The sequence below is a fragment of the Cricetulus griseus genome, assembly GCF_003668045.3.
Source record: "Cricetulus griseus strain 17A/GY chromosome 1 unlocalized genomic scaffold, alternate assembly CriGri-PICRH-1.0 chr1_0, whole genome shotgun sequence".
Lineage (NCBI taxonomy): Eukaryota > Metazoa > Chordata > Mammalia > Rodentia > Cricetidae > Cricetulus > Cricetulus griseus.
Window position 1 is genome coordinate 194,575,400 of NW_023276806.1, and position 20,890 is coordinate 194,596,289.

At 38.5% G+C, this 20,890-nt stretch overlaps 1 protein-coding gene across 2 annotated transcripts in view; it reads right to left on the minus strand.

The window, feature by feature from the left end:
* Nucleotides 1-20,890, minus strand: part of Exoc4 (exocyst complex component 4) — a 691,582-nt gene that overhangs the window by 576,315 nt on the left and 94,377 nt on the right. For both annotated transcript variants that reach the window (XM_027391411.2, XM_027391412.2), the window contains exon 7: nt 16,979-17,153. In XM_027391411.2, the coding sequence (XP_027247212.1) occupies nt 16,979-17,153 (175 nt within the window). The remainder of the gene's footprint in view (nt 1-16,978; nt 17,154-20,890) is intronic.

Below are 20,890 nucleotides of genomic sequence, written 5' to 3' on the forward strand. Positions count from 1 at the left end.
TTGGAAAGATTTAAGTCAGCCTAGCCTAGAGAAAGCAGAAAGAACTGGTCCCCTAGAGCACATTACACTTTCAGTTTTATGATTTTGTTTGTTTGTTTGTTTTTCAAAACAGGGTTTCTCTGTGGCTTTGGAGGCTATCCTGGAACTAGCTCTTGTAGACCAGGCTGAGTCTCGGACTCACAGAGATCCGCCTGCCTCTGCCTCCCGAGTGTTGGGATAAAAGGCATGCGCCACCACCGCCCAGCTAGTTTTATGATTCTTGTGCTACATTTTTGTTGTTGTTGTTGTTGTTGCCACCAATGCCTGGCGTGCTACATATGTTTAAGTCTACAAAGTTCATCACATTTGAAATGCATTTATAACTCAATTTTATCCTTGTTTGGGATATCATATCAAAATACTATATACTGGGTAGCTCATAAACAACAGAAATGCCAGCACTTGGGAGGCAGAGGCAGGCCGATCTCTGAGTTCAAGGCCAGCCTGATCTACAGATTGAGTTCCAGGACAGCCAGGGATACAACCCTGTCTCAAAAAAACAAAAACCAAAAGGGTGGGGGAGAACGGAAAGAAGGAAGGGGGGGAGAGAGGAAGGAAGGAAGGAAGGAAGGAAGGAAGGAAGGAAGGAAGGAAGGAAGGAAGGAAGGAATTAGTTCATCACAGTTTTGGAATCTGGTATTTTGTGAAGGCCTGCTTTCTGGTTCATAGCCAGCACATTCTAGCTGTGACACCGCATGGCAAGGGAGCTCTCTGAGGCCTGTGAAAGGGCACTGATTCGATTCTTGAATGGAATCTGCTCGGCTCTCAAATACCTAATTCCTTCACAAAAGTTTCCTCCTCTCAATGCCATCACATTAAAAACTAAAACTGGTCATATAGATTTAAGGGAAATAAAAATACAGTTTGTGGTAAATCAATGAACCAAGCATAGATAAGTGTTTAGCAGCTACTATTCATTCAGCTAGTAAGTACTTAGTAGGTGCATATTGCACATAACAACCTGGGTCAAGCTTGGGTGGGGAAACAATCAATAAATTGTATTCTCTTCTCTCAAATGGTCAACTGCTTTAATGACAGTTGAGCAGCATCCATTGTCCCTTCAAAGCTACACTTTTATCTTAGTACTTCTGGTCTCTTGTTACTCACCACTGCTTCTTTGGCCCCCGCTGACCATACACCACAGATTCTGCACACAAATGGCAGTAGAGTCTCTGCTTCCCTCTGAACCCTCACAAGCCAGGTCTCCCCTGTCTGCACTCTCTCAACATTCTGATCTTCCAAGCTCCTAAAGAACAGATCACTGGAGCTCAACACTCAACAGCTTTTCTCATCCAAAGTTCCAAAGTCCTTCCACAATCCCCCACCCCAAACAACATGATCAAGTCTGTCATAGCAATACTATCCGGTTACCAACTTGTCTCAGATAGGGATTCTATTGTTGAGGAGGAAAGGGTTTATTTGGCTCACACTTCTAGATCACTGATCACTGTTCACCATGTAAGGAAGTCAGGAAAGGAACTCAAACAAGGCAGGAAACTGAAGGCAGGAACTGAAACAGAAGTCATGGAAAGGTGCTGGCTTGCTCTTCAGGGCTTGCTCAGCCTGGTTTCTCACAGAGCCCAGGATAACTAACCCACGAATAGCACCATCTACAAGGGCCCTTCCCCATCAGACACTAATTAAGAAAATGCCTTATAGGCCTGCCCACAACCTGATCTTATGGAGGCATTTTCTTAACTGAGGTTCCCTCCTCTCAGATAACTTTAGTCAGTGTCAAGTTGACATAAAACCATCCAGCATAAACACAGAGAGATTAAAAGATGTAAAATGATCATGGTCCTGAGTGGAGGAGACAACCTTTAATCTGGCTAAATTTGCTTAAAGTAAAGGAAATACACAAAAGTCAAATGAGTACACTGTTAAAAGCAAAAGTTCATAGAGTTCCTGAAAGGAAATGAATGGTTAAAATAAAAAGCAGAGGGTTAGGTCATAGGAGAAAAGATGCTTAGGAATGAGGGCAAAGGCAGCAGGAGAGACGTACAGTACAAGCATTAGAAAGACAGAGCTGTATTGGGGAAACAGGAAGGAATGATTTGACTTGAACACAACTGTACTACATGACAAGTACAGGTAGGCCTAACAGCTGACTATGTAGTGTGGAGATACAGAATGCTGAACTGAAAAAACAACGTTCTCCAGCTAGATCAGGATACTACAAAAAACAAAGTGCAAAGAGCGAAAGTGAAGCTGAGTTTGCATTGTCAGTTTTCTTCCTTAATAGACACTGATATTACTACAGGCAGACTGGAATGCATGCCAAGCATCACCACATAGGACGGAGCCCAGGAACGCACCAGGACCATACTTCTGCACAGAGTCAAAGGACACACAGTCTGTTCAATACCCTTTCTCCTGACAGCAAAATTCTGGGAAAAGTGAAGAAAATGAAAGTAGCAATCACCTACCTCCAAAGTTCTTGAGGGAGGCTGGCTGGCAGACCCCACGGGATTAGGAAGTATCTTTGAAAAAGACTGGCCTAAAACATACCACCCAGTCTATTAAACTTAGCCACCTTTGGCAGGGACCTAAGCTATGTCTACATATGGAGGGAGTCACTCCATAAAAATCAGAGGAAAAGCTGCCAGGTCAACCCAACAGCAATGAACATTCATTTTTTTGAAGCCCATCTAGAGATGCCTGAATGTATGCAAATAAGATGTAAAAATTCTTTCTGAATAGGTAAAGAGATAACAGAGAGTCATAGAAAAGTTGAAAGGTGCAACAGGAGCACTCAACCTAATTCCCTATTTCCCTAAGGCCCAGCAGCTTTGCTGCAGAAATGTACCCTGACCCTCCACTGCATTCTTCACGTCTTCATTTCTTTCTGCTGCACACATTTACCTTAGTGTGAGGAGAAATGATCACAAATTTAATGTATGTTTTAAATGGCCATCAAAAGTGCCAGACCTATGTCACTTGTCATTTTGTGTCCCTCTTATTGTCCTGTCCATCATGGCCAATACTGATGATCTCCAGACCAGAACAGAGCTGACCATAAACGAGTCTCTTTTTTATAATTTGGTGTCTGTGAAAGCATGTGTGTGGTCTCCATAAGTGAACTATATTAAATATAATCCAACTAGTGAGAAGTCCAAACTCTCTAGTGAACAACTTTACAGTGACATTATCCCAACCCCATCTCCCTAGCTCTGAAACGGTTAATACATTTTAATAACAAACTCATCCCCAAATGTGCCACTTTCTCTGAAACGCAACAGCAAAATAGGTCCCATCTGAAGTCCTCAGTTCCCACTGATGGTGAGTCTGGGACCCTCGCCCATTTGCCTATCTTCCATGGACACATGTGCCTGGTGCTCAAAGCAGCCTCCAGATACCGCTTCCGGAGGACTGGAGGAAAGGGATGATGAGCTCGGCTCAGTGATGACATGCTGTTTGGTGCATCACAGCCAAAAATAGTGCTGGCCTTTTTCAATGCCATATCACGCTGCTCACACATATCTAAGTGCTGTCTTTCCTCACCCCCGTGAGGCTGGCTACTTGGTGCTAAGCCTGCATCATCTGCTCTACTTCATTCTGCTGCAGCCCTTACCTTCCCATGCAATCACATCCGAAGCATGGCTTTTGTGGCTGTTCACTTTATATTTTCGAAAACACACAAAACCTTCAAGTAGTTGTATTTAATTCTTTTATATGAATGATTCTTTGATTATGAGAAATCAAGAATGACATAAGAAAAAAATTGAAGATACACTTTAAATGTCATAATACTTTCTACATAATCTTACTAAGGATAAAAAATGAAGATGAATTTGAACACATCTATAAAGAAGGATCACCCTTCTTTAAGCTTTGAATTAAATATGTACATTTGATGGCAAAAGGCATTTAAAGACAGAGAAGTGAGCAGACACTATTAGGCAATCTAAGAGGGTATTTGGGGGAATGTATTAGAATCCCTTTAGTGGTAGCATTTTTAATGATTATACACAGTTTTTTGTGGTGTTTCTTGGTTTTGTTTGTTTGTTTTTGGTTTTGGTGTTGTTTGTTTTGGGTTTGTTTTTTGGTTTGGGGGGGGGTTGTTGTTGTTTTTTGTTTTTTTGAGACAGGGTTTCTCTGTAGCTTTAAAGGCTGTCCTGGAACTAGCTCTTGTAGACCAGGCTGGTCTGGAACTCACAGATATCTGCCTGCCTCTGCCTCCCAAGTGCTGGGATTAAAGGTGTGTGTACCACAGCCTGGCCATACACAGTCTTTTTAGTTCCTACTGAACCACAATATCTAAGTTCTGGCAGAAAAAGAGAGGATATCAAGAAACCTGTGGTTTCACCAATAGGTACTCAGAGATAGGAAGGGCAGGTAGGCAGGTGAGCACAGGAATTCCAAGACAAAGAACACTAAGAAAGGATAACCAGTGCCCCAACCACAGTGTCCCATATGCATTCTGCCTTGTCAGCACTTCCAGGCTCACTCACCAATCTAGTGACCTCCAAAAGGGGTCAGACTAGATGCCCAAAGAAAACACCAGCTTCAGGAAGACACCACCCCTAACCTGAGTAGCATTTGCATCCATGTTCTGTATCAGTCCCTATGAAACAAGCATACAACAGAAAAAAGAGAACCTCAGAATCTACCTACATGAAAAGCACAAAGAGCTCAGTCTACAGACTACGTGAGGCAACTGAAACTCACTCACCACTTCCATCATGAGTGGCCATCTGTGTCATCTCGGCTAGTAGCCCCAAGTAGACAGACCTGCTGGTCTCTTACCCCAGCATCCCATGTCCAATCAAGCTGCTTGTAACAAACAGTTCTATAGGTATATTTACCTCAACTTTAACAAGGATAAGCCACCATCTTTCTCACACTAATTCTCAATCACCTGACTTGGAGAGCTCTATGTGTAAGACTCATGTAAAAAGGTTTAGGAAAGCTGTTCATTTTTCAAAGGGCTCTCTAATGCCCAGCCTTTCTTGACAGCACACTGGCTAAACTTGCCTTCCGATGGGTATCTTTCCATTCAGTCTCCTTCTTCACCAATTCGGGCTGAACATTATTGTCAGACTAATCATCCAAAACATATTACTTTGACCATATTAGTCCTTTAACAAAAAAGAAGAGTGTCTACCACCATCTATGAAATAATCCTGACTTCAAATCCATTTAAATCTGATAAAGCCTTTACCTTCAAATTATAAGGAAAAAGAAAATAGTAAATACACTAATCAATCAACAAAGGCCAGGATACAAGAAATTCTGCATCTGAATGATCAACTTTCACTGATAAATATCAGGGGATGAAAAATAAAAGAGAATGGAAGGACAATGTAAAGACTGAAAGTCTTAAAAAAAAAAAAAAAAACTCAACAAGCTACAACATTGCAACTTCATTTGGATCCAGATTCACACAAATGGAAAAGCATATAATTATCACACATGAATAACTAAAAATGTAAACATTACTGAATATTTGATAAGGAAATTCTGGCTTTAGCCATACTTATATTTTTATACAAGATAGTTATCTTTTAGAGACACATATTGAAACAGAAAAGAAATAATACTATCTTTAAGACTTTCAAAATAGGGGAAAGAATATAGGTATGAAAGAAAGGAACAATCTCAGCCATAAACTGATAACTGTAAAGCTGGGTAATAGGTGAATGAAAACCTATTACACTATGTTGAACATGCTTGAAATTTTTCATAGTGTAAAAAATAAAGAAACAATAATAGCAGCTAGTGCTTCAAGAACCAAATCCTAAACTGTCCAAAGATCTCCACAGAATCCAAAATCATTCTATTCCTAACTTTTGTTTGTTTTTTTGGTTAGTAGTAATGGTGATAATACTTTCTTAGAGGACAAACTAACAACAACAACCCTCCATGTCCCCAGGACCCACAGTCTCTTCAAATATATATTCACCTCTATGTTGAAATGTGCCAAATCCTACCTTAGCGATCAGTTCAACTACTTTAACCCACTCTGACATCATCCTTCTATGGTCCTCTCCAGTATTTGTATTCATACTGAAAAATGTTCCATGGTGTCAGAAACTGTCCTCAAGTATTCTTGACCAAAATAATTTCTGATAAAAAAAAAGTTTTTTTGTTTTTTTAGACAGGATTTCTCTGTGTAGCTTTAGAGCCTGTCATGGAACTCAGGCTGGTCTCAAACTCACAGAGATCTGCCTGCCTCTGCCTCCCAAGTGCTGGAATTAAAGCCATGGAATTAAAGCTTCTGATTTTTTTTTTTTTCTGAGGTGGAGGTTCGCTATATGCAGCTTTGGAGGCTGTCTTGGAACTCACTCAATAAACCAGGATGGCCTGGAACTCACAGAGAGCCACCTACCTCTTCCTCCCGAGAGCTGGGACTAAAGGTGTGCACCACCACCACCACCTGGCCTGAAACTATTTTTATAAGAAACGTTAGAAGACATATCTTTACCAAATCACCTGAAAAGGAAAGCAGGAATATACACTGATATATTAATATAAACACAAAAACACATAAAAATAGTGAGAATAAAGAAAGAGAAGAAACATGGAAAGTCCCCTTTTCAAAAAAAGACACAATAACTATTAGTATTAGGGTGCTGTTTTCTAGTCAAAAGCTATCTTAGATGAAAGAACTTATTTGTCAACACTGTCAACTATTCAGGTTAGAAACACAAAGTACCTATGTTTGCTGTCTTTGGGCTGCTACTTTAAAATTGACCAAAGCAGACAGGTGGTGGTGGAGCACTCTGGAGGGAAAGGCAAGTGGCTATCTTTGAGTTCAAGACCAGCATGGTCTATAAGACCTAGTTCCAGGATAGGCTCCAAAGCCACAGAGAAACCTTGTCTCGAAAAAAAAGAATAAAATTGACCAAAGTCTTCCAATGGAAATAAGTTATAACATGATCACAATTAAGTGCAGACATTGATGCTCTGTCCCATCCTCAAGGACTTTCTTCATCCCATCATCATCGGCTATCTACGTATAGAACACAGATACTTTTAAAAATGTGCAACACTGACACAGCTTTCAAAATTAATCCCAATTCAATTTTGTATTTTTCTTTTTTGTTGTCAAGACTGCTGTTCATACTTGTAATACAGCTGTTCTCTCTGAGTAGGACACGACTTTTAAAAAGCCGTGACAAGTCACGCAGGACAACCTCCCAAGAGCAGGTCTATTCATGTTCCCTCCTAGAAGGGGGTGTCATGTGGCTCATGAAGATCAAGATCAGGAGGCCCTTAGGATATCTGGTTCCTCCATAAATTGCCAATCAATATGATTTAAGAGTTAAACAACACCCACAACTAATCACTGAACTGAATTGGAATCAAGTTGCAGAGAAGGACGAGTGATAAGGAAAGGGGTCCAGACCAGGCTGGTGAAACCCACAGAAACAGCTGACTTGAACATCAGGGAGCTCTTGCTCCCCAGACTGATAGCTAGGATACCAGCATGGGACTGATCCAGACCCCAGAAACATGGGTTTCAGTGAGGAAACCTCGGAAATCTACGGAACCTCCTGTAGTAGTTCAGTACTTATCCCTAGCATAGGTGTGGACTTTGGGAGCCCATTCCACATAGAAGGATACTCCCTGAGCCAAGACACATGGGGGTGGGCCTAGGTCCTATCCCGAAGGATATGATAGACTCTGATGACACCCTATGGAAGACCTCACCATCCAGGGGTAGCAGAAAGGATATGTGATAGGTAGGGTTTTATTGGAGGGGGAGAAGGGGGAGTAGGGGAGGAAGGGAGGGAGAAGGGAACTAGGATTCTCATGTAAAACAATCCTGTTTGTAATTCAAATAAAAAAAAAGTTGAAGAAAAAAAAAAAGATCCAGTCTGGAGATGGCAAGAGGATGCAGAGAGGCCTAGAGAAAACTGGGATTACCAAAATACTCAGAATATCTGGGTGACTTGTCAAAGCCATGGCCCAAATCATAAGTGACCCATGTAAGGCAAAAGCCCAAACTGATCTAAGGGAAACCATTAAAATGCTTGGGCATTTTAGGACAGAAAAAGCTAAAGTTCTCACACTGTCTGCTTTTCTTGTAAATTTGAAATTCTGATTCTTCACCACAGGAAAATGATCATACCTAGCACAGGTTAGTGTAATAAAATCCATATGGTACACTTAGTAAAATGTCCGATACGGAGTATTTCACAAAACAAAGTTCTCATTTTTCAAAAAAGGTGGGGGACATGATGGCATGCACCTTTAACCCCAGCACTCTAAGTTGAAGGCCAGCCTGGACTACATGGAGTATCAGTATCAGAGCAGCCAGGGCTATGTAGAGAGACCCTGTCTCAAAAAAGAAAGAGAGAAAAAAAAAAAAAAAGAAAACTAAAAATCATTTCGGCCAAATGAATCAATTAAAAACTACTATCATAAAGTCTTTTAAACTGAATATTAAGATGCTAAAATAAAAGCCAAAGACAAGCCTGTATATCAATCACTGAAAAACTGTGAGATCGGGCACAGTGGTGCAGCATAGAGGTAGAAGCAAAGGGATCCGTAGATCGGGGCTATCCTGGGGCTATCCTGGGGCTATCCTGGGGCTATCCTGGGGCTATCCTGGGGCTATCCTGGGGCTATCCTGGGGCTATCCTGGGCCATAGGAGACCCTGTCTCAAAGGGGAAAAAAAAGCTTTATAAGGGAAGATAAGGCAAGCAAAGTTTTACATGTAACTCCTGGGTGCTGAAAGTATGTTTACAAGTCATTACCTTAGTTCTCCATTGCTAGTAAGGGGATATGACAAGAGAGAACCATAGAAAACACAAAGGGAAAAGTGAGCTAAAAGAAGTTAACTCCAGTGTTCAGTCTAAAGTGATAGAAAAGTATAATTACTGTGAGATTTTTCATAAAATCACTTGAACAAAGCAATTTTGTCAAAGGCTATATATTTGCTTAAGTATATCTTGATCTTTAAGATGTTTTGTTTGTCTGTCTGTTTCAAGACAGGGCTTCTCTTTAGCTTTGGAGGCTATCCTGGAACTCACTCTGTAGACCAGGATGGTCTCAGACTCACAGTGATCCACCTGCCTCTGCCTCCCCAGTGATAGGATTAAAGGTGTGCGCCACCACCACCCAGCAAAATCTTTAAGATGGTAAATTTTTTTAAACTATTATTCATTAAAGTATTCTCTAACCAATGAAGAGAATTTTAGCAAGGAAAGGTTTGGTAACTTCATACAATGTCAGACTCTTGGTGATCTGTAAAGGTTTGGCAGCTAGAGCTGCCAAACCTTGGCAGGAGTGCTGACCTATCACATGCAGGGTCCGGGATTCAATCTCCAATACTTAAACACCAAAGAAAACCAAACCCAGCTGCCAATACATTGCTTCACAATGCTCTCCTTGATGACTAACCACACTCTATTTTCCTTTCTCTTGAACCTGAACCATCCTAGCAACTTAAAGAAAGTAGTTGATGTCATGTCCAGAATTGAGCTTGAACAGATCTCCAGCCTTACTCTGCAGTAAGTCCCAGTGGAAGCCAATAATCATGTTAAGTGTCCAGCAGCCCTGAGACCAGTACCATGTTAAGTCATACACACAGAGGAAGAAACTATGTGAACCACAAAGGTGCCAGTCCCATACCGAAGTGTCCTGCACATTCTGACCAATCAGCATTGCAGATGGAATAGCTGGACAAATGACCACAGCTGGCACCTCAGAAGGCAGAACCTCCACATAGCTGACATTCATGACATCTTGACTCACAAAACTGTGGGAAATAAAATGCGGATGATTGAAACCACAAAGTTTGCAATCAATTCTGTCTACCACAACAGAAAATCAAGTTTAAAAAAATTATCACAACTATCAACAACTCAGATATACATATTTCTTCAATAATTCAACAGATTTAAGAAAAAATATACTTTAAAACAAAAACTTTAAAGGTCACCAATTCTCTCATTTTCTGATAGACATTTTCTGATAGTGATCACTGCAGGCTTACCTCCCACAAATCACATGAAAATTTCAATAGTACAGTATTTCAGCCGTCGGTCATAGGCACACACTGTGGTCTCTGGGCACACCCCCACACATACTGTTGATCAGTTCAAAATTACCAAGGCTTGATGAGCACATGTCAAGCAGCAGTACCAACAGGATCATGATACAACAACTTGACTTTTTTAGTTCATCCTCTAAAACTCTCAGATAAAACTAGACAGGTGTGCTTTGTCCATAGAAGGTTGGAAAATCTGTTATTTCTACCTGTAGTCCTACAGGCCAAGACACAACCAGACCCAAGGAGGCCTTTGTAGTTATCCAGAAAATCAAGAACAGATTTACTACCCCATCTACCAACTCCAAGTGTCCCCTGCCCAACTTCTAAGGTGTGGATCAGCATACTAACAGGCTTCCCTGAGCATTGGATATCGGGTATCTGCCACATCTGCACTAGGTCCTGAGTCATCTCCTTGACTGCTCATCCCTTTCTGCTATAATAATTAGTACTAAACAAGACACAAAATAGGGAGGGTCTTGGTACTACTCAAATGGAGTGCAATTTAGAGGAATGTGTGTGAACTGCCTTTCAAATGTTAACCGATTTCTACTGTAGTGTTCCATTTTATCCACTGCAAACAGAACAAAACTCTGAAAAAAGCACCTTCCTAGAGAACCAGTCTCTGACAACCTCACCACATTATCTGAAATAGCTAAAACTTTCAAATCTGGGAAATGAAGAAACACTATGTCTGAAGATTTTGCTCATAGGTTGTATGGCTGATACTTTCAAAGGGTAGTTTCCCTTTAAGGATGGGAATACACAGTTAACTAAAACACTAAATGCAACGAAACCTAAGAATAACCTATTTTCAGTCCTAGATTCAAAATAGAAACAGTGTGTCTTCTTGAAAATCCCCTTTAGGTCATGATCAGTACCAATAATTTCACGGATTTTCTTCCCTGACAGCAAACTCCAAGCTCTCCCCACCCCACCCCCACCCCACCATGAGGTTAATTTATTACCAAAGTAAAATGATTTTACATTCTCTAAAAAATGACGACAAGACACTAGAAAAGTAATGGCTTGTTCCAGGAGTGACTGTTAGTGGAAAACAGAGTACAAGGGACCCACTGCCTCAATCTGTGTACACCATAACATACACATTTCAGCCAACAATGGCTAAATGGACAGTTTTGTTTTGAAATCAGATCTTTAAATTTTTTATCTTTTCAGTATCATACAGGTGGGAAGATGACACTGTTCAAAATGGCTTCTTATTTCCTGTATCACACAGAATTAGTAAGAAATGAATACTTTTGTGTTTTTAGTGAACCTCAGTCTTACACACTAGAAAATGTGCAGCCATGGGTATGACAGGCATGTTACCAAATGGGTGACATTTTGGAAGGTTCTGCTGCTGCTCAGAAGGGTAAAAACATGTATTTCTATTACCACAGTTTCAAGAGTGAAGAGCCAAAAAGGAATACAACGGTGTGTGGTCACAGGGCTCACACCTTATTACTGGGATAGCTACGGCCTTGTCTCCTCAATGTCTGTCTCCAAACACAAACGCACTGAGACATATGAGCTTACAACTAACACATGGGTTCTGGCTGCAGGGGAAACCAGGTTCCAGCTGAAAGCAACTGTGGACATCTTCAAAAGTCAAGACTTGCCTTCTTCATTTACTGTTTTAAAATACATTTTTTTTAATTTTTTTAGCAAGAAATATTTTCCATCCAAAGAAACACTGAAAATTGAACTTCAAACATTTATAACTCCATTCATCATGTCATCTTACTTTCATTCATGCTTAAATGCAGATGTCTGCTATTTTCAATTATTTCATGCTTCAACAATAATTTTTAACCTAAAGATCATTCTTCCAAGAAGCATGTGAAAACTAAATTGGCCCTATGCATAAAAGCCTACATGAAAACTCTTCTCTGTCCTAAACCTGCCATGCAGCCAGATACTTCCCAACCAGGGCTCTCGTAGGGCACTACTTGTAAAGGTCAATCAGACTGTACAATGATTACTATTGGAGGCTCTCTCTGACTTTACCAGAGTCCATGGACTACCATGTGCTCATCTTTACACCCTAGTATTTATTAGTTAGTCCCAACAGTTTATCATTTATCTACCATTAAAATAAGTAACCTAATGAAACTGAAGCTGACAGGTCAATCATGTCATAAGTTTCTGAAGTCATGCTCTAAAAAACTTACACATTCTTTCTTTCATGTTTGCATTCTTTTAGCACTGTCTACCATCAAAGCCTATATTTATTTCACTATCAGGCCTTATCTTAAGCAATGTAAGCCACAGACCACCAAATATAATAATACATCTTAAATAATACAAGCCACTGTCCTCTAAAATAGTTTTCCAGACTTACTTTACAACCTCTGAAAGATCTTTTCAGAGCTTTTCACTGCTACCTGGACAACCTTCCTTTAACTTATTATAATCCAATCAAATTCCCTAAGATTCAATGGTGCCTGAGCAAAGATCCCACCCCTTTCACAAAGTCTCTAGTTTAGTAAACAAAAAGTAGGAGAGAATTTACATATTAATGATTCTATGAATTGTTGGTGCTACTGGTTCAAAAGCATTTCAGTAGTCAATATCCAGAATTAACAGTCACAGAAATAGGTTACTAAATGTATATATCTGAATAAACTCAGCAGCTAAAAAGCATAGAATCATTATTATCCACAGTGATTCTCACTCAAAAAGAATAGGTGAGGCTAAGTCAATCCTAAGTGAATGTGATAGGCAATCAGCTTCAGAAACCATTGAACTAAAGAAGACAATTCACAAACCACCTAGATGATGCTAAGGGTTTTCCATAACATAGAACCTAATCAAAGCTTTTCTTCAACATAAAATAAACCTTCTATTACAGCTAAATTTCCTCTTCATATCCCTGAATAACCTTACCCATTCTTTTTTTTTTATGTCATATACTGACAGACATTATCTCATAAGCTTTGGACCAATAGTGCAAGGTGCTGTGTGACAAAGCTCACCACATTCTCTACCTCTAAGGAATCTACTTAGACCCAGTTCATCAGCATGCTAAGGATGTTCTGAACAGAAATGACACACTTTTAGTGCCTTGAATAGATCTTGTGTGTTTCTGTTAAATTAAAACATCTAAAGATCTATACTAAAAATAAATAAATAAAAAGACCAGAGGGCTCTATGTCCATGATAAAATAAGCCATTTGGAGAGATTCATGTGACTGTGTTAGAGTAGAGAATGGGAAGAAACTACTAATAGATTCAAGATTTCCTTTTGTAGTAAAGACAATGTCTCAAAATTAGACTGTAACTATGGCTGCACAATATCATAAGCACAATGAACACAGTGAAAACTATTCTTTATAGTTGACCTTAGCCAACAGGCTGAGAAGCAATAAAACTTGTATTTTAAATAAGCAAACATAACAGCATATAACTGTATTCAATTAAATCTGCTAAAATATCTCACTCTACCATAGAATTCTCCAAATCATCCATTTTAACCTATGGATGGATTAACTCACTTAATAAGCCATAAATTCATATTATAATTATATATTCCATATATTAATGTCTAATGGAATTGAAGTTGCTTCATTTATTATCAACATCTTTTTCTTGCTGTTTGTTTTTTAAAGACAAGGTTTCTCTGTGCAGCTTTGGAGCCTGTTCTAGAACTCACTCTGTAGACCAGGCTGGCCTCAAACTCACAGAGATCCGCCTGCCTCTGCCTGCCAAGTGCTGGGATTAAAGGCATGTGCCACCAACGCCGGGTGGCTATTATCACCATTTTTAATATGGGTTTTGTTTTTAAAAGTATAGGAACCATATACATTTGATAAAGCTAAAGCCACTGTAAATAAAGGAAGAAAGAATAGCTTGGTTGCACTATTCATAACTATAATTAATTCCTCATCATGGCAGAATTAGAATCATTTTAATGTTGTTGGGAACTATGCAAAGACAGAAACCATCAACTTCAGGAACAGAAAAATTGCTGTAATTGTTTATGGAAATGTCTTATTTAAATGTCTTATTCCAGACAACTGATCAAAATAAAAATAAACAGTTACATTATTGGCTCGTATGATAAAACTAAAATATACACAGATTACATAAATTGATGTTTTTCAGAAGTGTGTATATGTGTGTGTGTGTTATACATGAGAACAACTAATAAAATAATAAAATGTTAACAAAAGGCAAATTTCAACAAAGAGGCATATAAGTAGTCTTTCAATATTATTAAGCCTAAAACTTTAAAAGTATTGAAAAGTTGAAACATAATAAAATGCATCTCTTGAGGTTGCATGTCTGAGTGATGGGGGACGTCCTTCTGTATATATGTTTGTCTTCTTGGTTGATAAATAAAGTACTGTTGGCCAATAGGGAAGCAAGATAGGTGGGACTAGGAAGTCGAGGAGGATTCTGAGAAATATAGTAAAAAGAAGTCTTGTGATCCAGGCAGGAAGTGACATAGCAGGCAGACTCAGAATATAAGCAGGGACAAGCAGGAAATCGCTCTCTTCCTCTTCCTCCTCCTCTCTTTTCTTCCCTCTCCTCTCTTCTCTGGGAGCCACCATATGAACCCGACAAGAGAGGATGCATGCCGCTGGTGTCCTTTATCACATAAATCTTTATAAAATATATAGATTAATAATTATGATTGATACTTAAGACAGAGATAGCAGATAAGAAATCCTAGTCATTGGCAGCAGCATTGTACCTAATATTAATCTGTGTGTGTTATTTCGGGCGCCCATGTGGTGGCGGGGCTGGGGTGGCTTGGTGGAAAGACTTATCATTACATCTGTGTCTTATTTTTCTTTGTCTTTAATCCAGTATGACCTCTGACATTTAACTAGGAAGCTTTGTTATTTATATTTAATATAATGGTATAGTTAGGATGCACCTTTCTATTTATGTCCTACCATATCATCTTGGCTTTGTTCTTTATCTTTTCTTTCTCCTTTGTTCTTTTTGCCTCCTTTCCTGATTTCATTTAAATTAATCAATTATTCAGTGATCAATTTTATCTCCTCTGGCAAAGGTTTTTTCTATATATTCATTCTACTGTTTTAGTGCCCTAGGGATTAAATGACAAATTCTGAACTTATCATAATTTATCCTAAATATTATACATCTTTACATGTGCCATAAGAAACTTATGCCAAAGAGATTTGTTTACCAGAAATATAATCATTCTGAAATTATTGTTATATAATTACTCCCATATGTTATAAAATGATCATATATGGTTACTAGTTTTGCTTTAAATGTAAGTGAAACTCCATCAAAAGATCAAGAAGTCAACAAATAAGGAAACTGATATTTCACTGCTGCCCACCTATGTTTTCCTGCAATTACCATTTAGTATCACTTTCCTTCAGCTTAAAAACTCTACATTTCTTAAGTGTAGGTCTAAATTCCTTCAGTTTTAACTCATTTGAAAATGTCTGTCTTATCTTCACATGCGGTTGGCACAATATTCTAGATTGACAATGTTTTCTTCCTGGCACTTTCAAAGTGACACCCATTAGTTTCTGGCTTAGGCTGACCCTGAGGCAAGTCAGAGATGATGTTTATCATTTTCCCCACTATGCTTTTTGCTAACTGTATTACCTGAGTCCATTCAGGTTTACAGTTGCTTACTATAAAATATAAAAGATAATTTCAACATGGCCAGAACTATACATACAACAATATTTGAAATTGCTTTGTCGTGTTATTTTGTAGCATGAAAAGCACATTTCATTTCTATGTGGCAGATAAGCAAACCAGAATGCAAAGTATTAAATAACCAGCTCCAAACCATAAAGATATTTAATCCAATATACACATTTCTCAAGTACCTACTACAGGTACACAGTAATTGACATATCAGTAAAAGGATCTAGAAAAAGTAGATTCAATCCATCTAAACAGACCAAACTCATTGCACCTCACTCCCAAAAATAAGTCTAGAAAATGAGTTACTAAGAATCAATCTTATTCAATCTACCAGAGCGTGCATATATTCTCAAAAATGACTACAATTTGCATTCATGATTTATTTATCACTGCAAGCATTCCTATTTTCTGTGCAAGTGATTTCATTCCAACAGTTACATTTTTCAATTCTCTACATGTACTTACCTCTTTTAATATTAAGTAGATATTACCATTTCTACTTAGCTATGTCAAATTTGTTTCAGCTAACTCTTAATTGCACTTCTAATTTTCATCTGGACAAATCAAATATATCTTGCTGGCAAAGAGAAAAATATAATGCACTTTCTAAATGCCATGTCAGCAGTATCATATCAAACAGTAATGAAATTCCTTCGATCTTCAACAAATAAAAGTGATACATTTCCAACCCACAGATTTATTCTAATCTCTCTGAATTAGTCCTGTCCAGTCATTTCACCCAATACACAGAAAAAGTGATGATAAGAAAACAGTCAGTAAATTAAGCTCAGCTGTGTTCATAAAACAGCTTTAAAACGTTTAGAATTTATTATTCTCTCTCTTCCCCACACGGCCCCCACCCCTTGTTCTCTCTCTTTTGAAATGGTGTCTCAATCCATAGTCATGGCCAGCAATGAACTCTGTGTAAAGCCCAGAATGGCCTCAAACTCATGATCTTCCTCTCTTAACCACCCAGGCTATTTATTAGCTAAACATATGACTAATTTCAATGAGGTAAAGAACTTGTGCCTAGAAACCTGAAAGTACATATGTTTGATTGCTACATATTGAGAATCAGCTCTTACTTGTCAAGTTTGACCAAGTACTAAAACTAATGAGAATAATAATAAAGTTTATTAGAAGTCTTTTTAAAGATGGTAGAAACTAACGGCATCCCCTTTCATTGAAAGCTTCCTCATCAGTTTGGGCTCCCTAAGGTAATAATTTAGGTCACTGTTTACTATTACTCTATACTGTTGCCGCCAATCAAGATGGTAGCCTTTGTACAAAGCCATTACCTGCAGCACATCTTGGATCTTCACCCACACATCTGCCATGTCATATAATTTAATCTCTTCCTGCTGAGGTGGCTGGGTCCCAACAGAATCCTGCAGGTACCCCAGCACCACAGAGTGTGCAGTGGCTACAGCATTAAACTTGTCAAACAACAGCTCCAGCAGTTCTAGAAGTAACCTGTGGAAAAAACAAACAAATAAATAACATTTACATAAAGGCATACAGTCACACACAACTGGTTTACACTAGCCTGAAAGAAAAAAAAATCAACTCCAGTGAGACACATATCATCATGTACATAATACAAATATCACATTCCAACAGATTTGATTTCCAACACCTACACAATCTAAGCAATCTTCTAAATCTATCTAGTTCCATATTACTATCACTAAATGAAGATAACTTAAGAATGTATAAATCCATTGTGAAGTTCCTAAACTAGCAGCCTAACAAACACAGTTCCTTTTTAGCATATTTGAGGTTATAGAATCACAACTACTCTGTATTCATACAGGTAGTCTCCAATGAATTCTGACAAATTTTTTAGACAGCCGTTCAGATGCCACACAAAATATGCTATTCCCTGGCAATAAACAGAGTGCTTTGGTAAGGACACTAATCCGGTTAGTCATGGGAAGCTGTGCTTACTATCATTCAAATGCATGGCCTAAGGTGCCTGGAAAAAAAATAGACACCTGCTAAGCAATCTGACTTTCACTACAGGGAGCAGCTTAGGCATCCGCATTATCTCATTTATCATAGTGAGATATGCTGGACACATATTATTACATCAATACTATACACTCAAGGACACAAAATGAGGTTGCAAGGCAGCTGGTCTGAGAACAAAAGTTGATTTCCAAGCCAGTGCATTCAGCCACCTACCTCTCACTACCATTCTAGAATACAGATGTGTATTTAAGAAAGCTCAGAGCTTTCTGTCATGATACAAAGTCATTCCTCTACCACTTGGCTTTATAGCTTTACTGATCATTTAGGCCTGGAATTACTTCCTCCTCTTAGCTTAGAGAGTAGTTCAACCTAGTTTTAGGGAACTTATCACATGGGGCTTACATATGTAGCTTATATATGGATCACATTGACCTTTATACAGGTATTCTGCCTCCCCTCTCCATTATTACTTTTTTCAGAGTAGATTCTACATTATATATTTCTATACTCAAGAGCACTTAGAACACGTTTAACAAATATTTATTGAATAAATTGAATGTCTATATCATGAAAGGATTTTAAAACCTTGAAATGTGAGCCTCATTGCATGTTTCTCAGTTCCCAGATCCTTAACAGACTGATAAGCCAACCTCAAAGAAGAACAGCAAACCAATGGTGCATTATGGCTGTGTCAATTAACAAGACTTCACTGCCATAAGTAGGGGTTACAACTATAATCACACAAAAACACACAGCACATTATCTATTCCTGTGGCTTTTTTATTGCACAACTGTTGTAATTAATGAGCCAATGTGACAGCCAATAACTAAACTATGATAAAACTCTAATATCTATTTGACATTGTAATTTCAATGGGAGAGAATAGAATTTATGTAGTACAGTCAGCCTGCAGTAGACTTGCATAATCTAGAAATGACACATTGCATAGGTAAACAGGAGAGCCATCATATCTTATGAAAGATAACTTTTATCTTCTCAATGTCAGCTCAGATTTATATCAACATATGTCACATTTTTCTGTTTTGGAAAGCCATACAAATACCAGTAGAAAGAAGACTTAGCTAACTAAGCCCAACAGCCACAACAGTTACTTCAGTGTTAAGAAATAATTGATAAAGCTTGAACTGAGATCATACACAGAAAATAATAGGCCAACTGAAGTGGGCCAATTTCTACTTAAAATTGCTGGTAAGTATATTAGAATACGGCTCCAGTATGAGTCTCTAAACAATATGCATTTTTCAGAGATAGCAAAATAAGAAACATTAAAGCAATATATTGACTTTAAATAACTTCTTCTTTCAACTCTCTTGATAATGAACTCTCAGAGTTGTTATATTTCTGTTAATGCTTCTATTATGATAGGGGTTATATAACCCAATGTCCTTTCTGACAAAAAGAAACTTAAGGGCCATGTTAAACTTAACAGTGTTTGAAAACACATTAATCAATGACATTCAGAAGTCTAAAAGACACTGGTCCAACATTCCAGTACCTTGAAGTTCTGGGTTCAGAGCTATGAACTAGCAAGGGAGCAGAGGCATGGGAAGTGAACTGGCTACACTAAGAGGAATGATAACTTCCAACACCACTGCCCTCCACATCTGTGCATCATATCTGCCAGGTAGCAGAGCAGCTGAATGAGAAGAAGCAGGGCTCTGCTAGGAAAGATCCACTAGAGAAAGATCAGGTTCAGTCTCTATTTACATTGAGGAAATAGCAGCCCTTAATAAAAGGAATGCTGACAAAGGGCCAGCCTCAGCCACTCCTGTAGGCTCATGATCAAGGCAGGCCTGCCATTATATTATAGATATCTCAGCTCCAAAGAAGAGAGGTGGAGTATTAGCTGGAAGGAAAGATGGGCTAGACTTGTGAAGGCTCTACTGGCAGCTCTACCTACTTGAGCTATGAATTCCCTCAACAGAGGGAAGTTCAGCGATGCTTTATAGCAATACAACTGCAAATAATAATAGACCTGCAGCTACATGAGAAAACAGTACTTTTTTTTATTTCAAATGATACCACCAAGAAAGGGAAAACTCAATCCCACAAAATTAGAAACAGAAACTATAAACCACAGCTTCATAGGACTTATACCTAGAATACCAAAAAAATAAAAAATAAAAGAAATTAAATAAAGGCCAGGCGGTGGTGGCACATGCCTTTAATCCCAGCACTCGGGAGGCAGAGGCAGGCAGATCTCTGTGAGTTCGAGACCAGCCTAGTCTCTAGTTCCAGGACAGCCTCCACAGCCACAGAGAAACCCTGTCTCGAAAAACCAAAATAAATAAATAAATAAATAAATAAATAAATAAATAAATAAATAAATAAATGATAAATAAATAAATAAATCCGGGATTTATTTTATATACACACACAATGAAAAATAAAATCAACTAACAAATAAACAACAACAAAAAAAAAACAGCATTCTTCTAAGCATGTAGGTAAAACATTCATCCTCTCAGTGTTTCTCCTAACTTCCTACCTGGAAATTCCCTGTAGTTCCCATCATCAATTGCCACTGTGCAAAAAGGCAGAGGGTTAAGAACTGTTAGGGAACTTACTATTGACAACAAGAAACCATGGTGCAAAGGTATTCCATCAAGCTGTGAAAACGGCTCAATATTTAAGGTGAGATAAGACTATCTGAATCTAAATTTAACATCCTGGGAACCTTGGATTAGTCATTTGGCTAGAAAACTCAGGTTGGCCGCCAAGAAGCTGCCTTACTTGGTCACAAAGTAAACATACAATGCAGAAAAATTAATTATGTTCACTATTTATCTGCTGAGACCTTAATATCAGGGTTCTGCACTTTCCCACTGGCAGAAAATGGATATTTACTCCCTACTGTTATGCCCTAGAACTTAAGGAAGTACTAGACTTGGTTAACAATTTCTATAAAAACAAATCAGTCCTCAACTGCATCATATCAAGATGGTCTTAGCTTTGCTGGCCTGTACTTCACAGAAACACTTTCTGAATAAGCTCTGGTGACCTGGTCTCTTCCATCTGAAACAGAACACAACCTCCATTTAATCTTCAAGATTATCTAGAGGTGACTTTTAAGAGGCAGAGATACTTTTTTACCACTTATTTCTTCATGATTTACAAAAAGATACTATTTGAAGAATGCTGACTAATTCTCCATCTGCACTATGAAAAGAACAGAACACTATTAACCACACACAGTGAATGAAGAGTAGCAATGAAT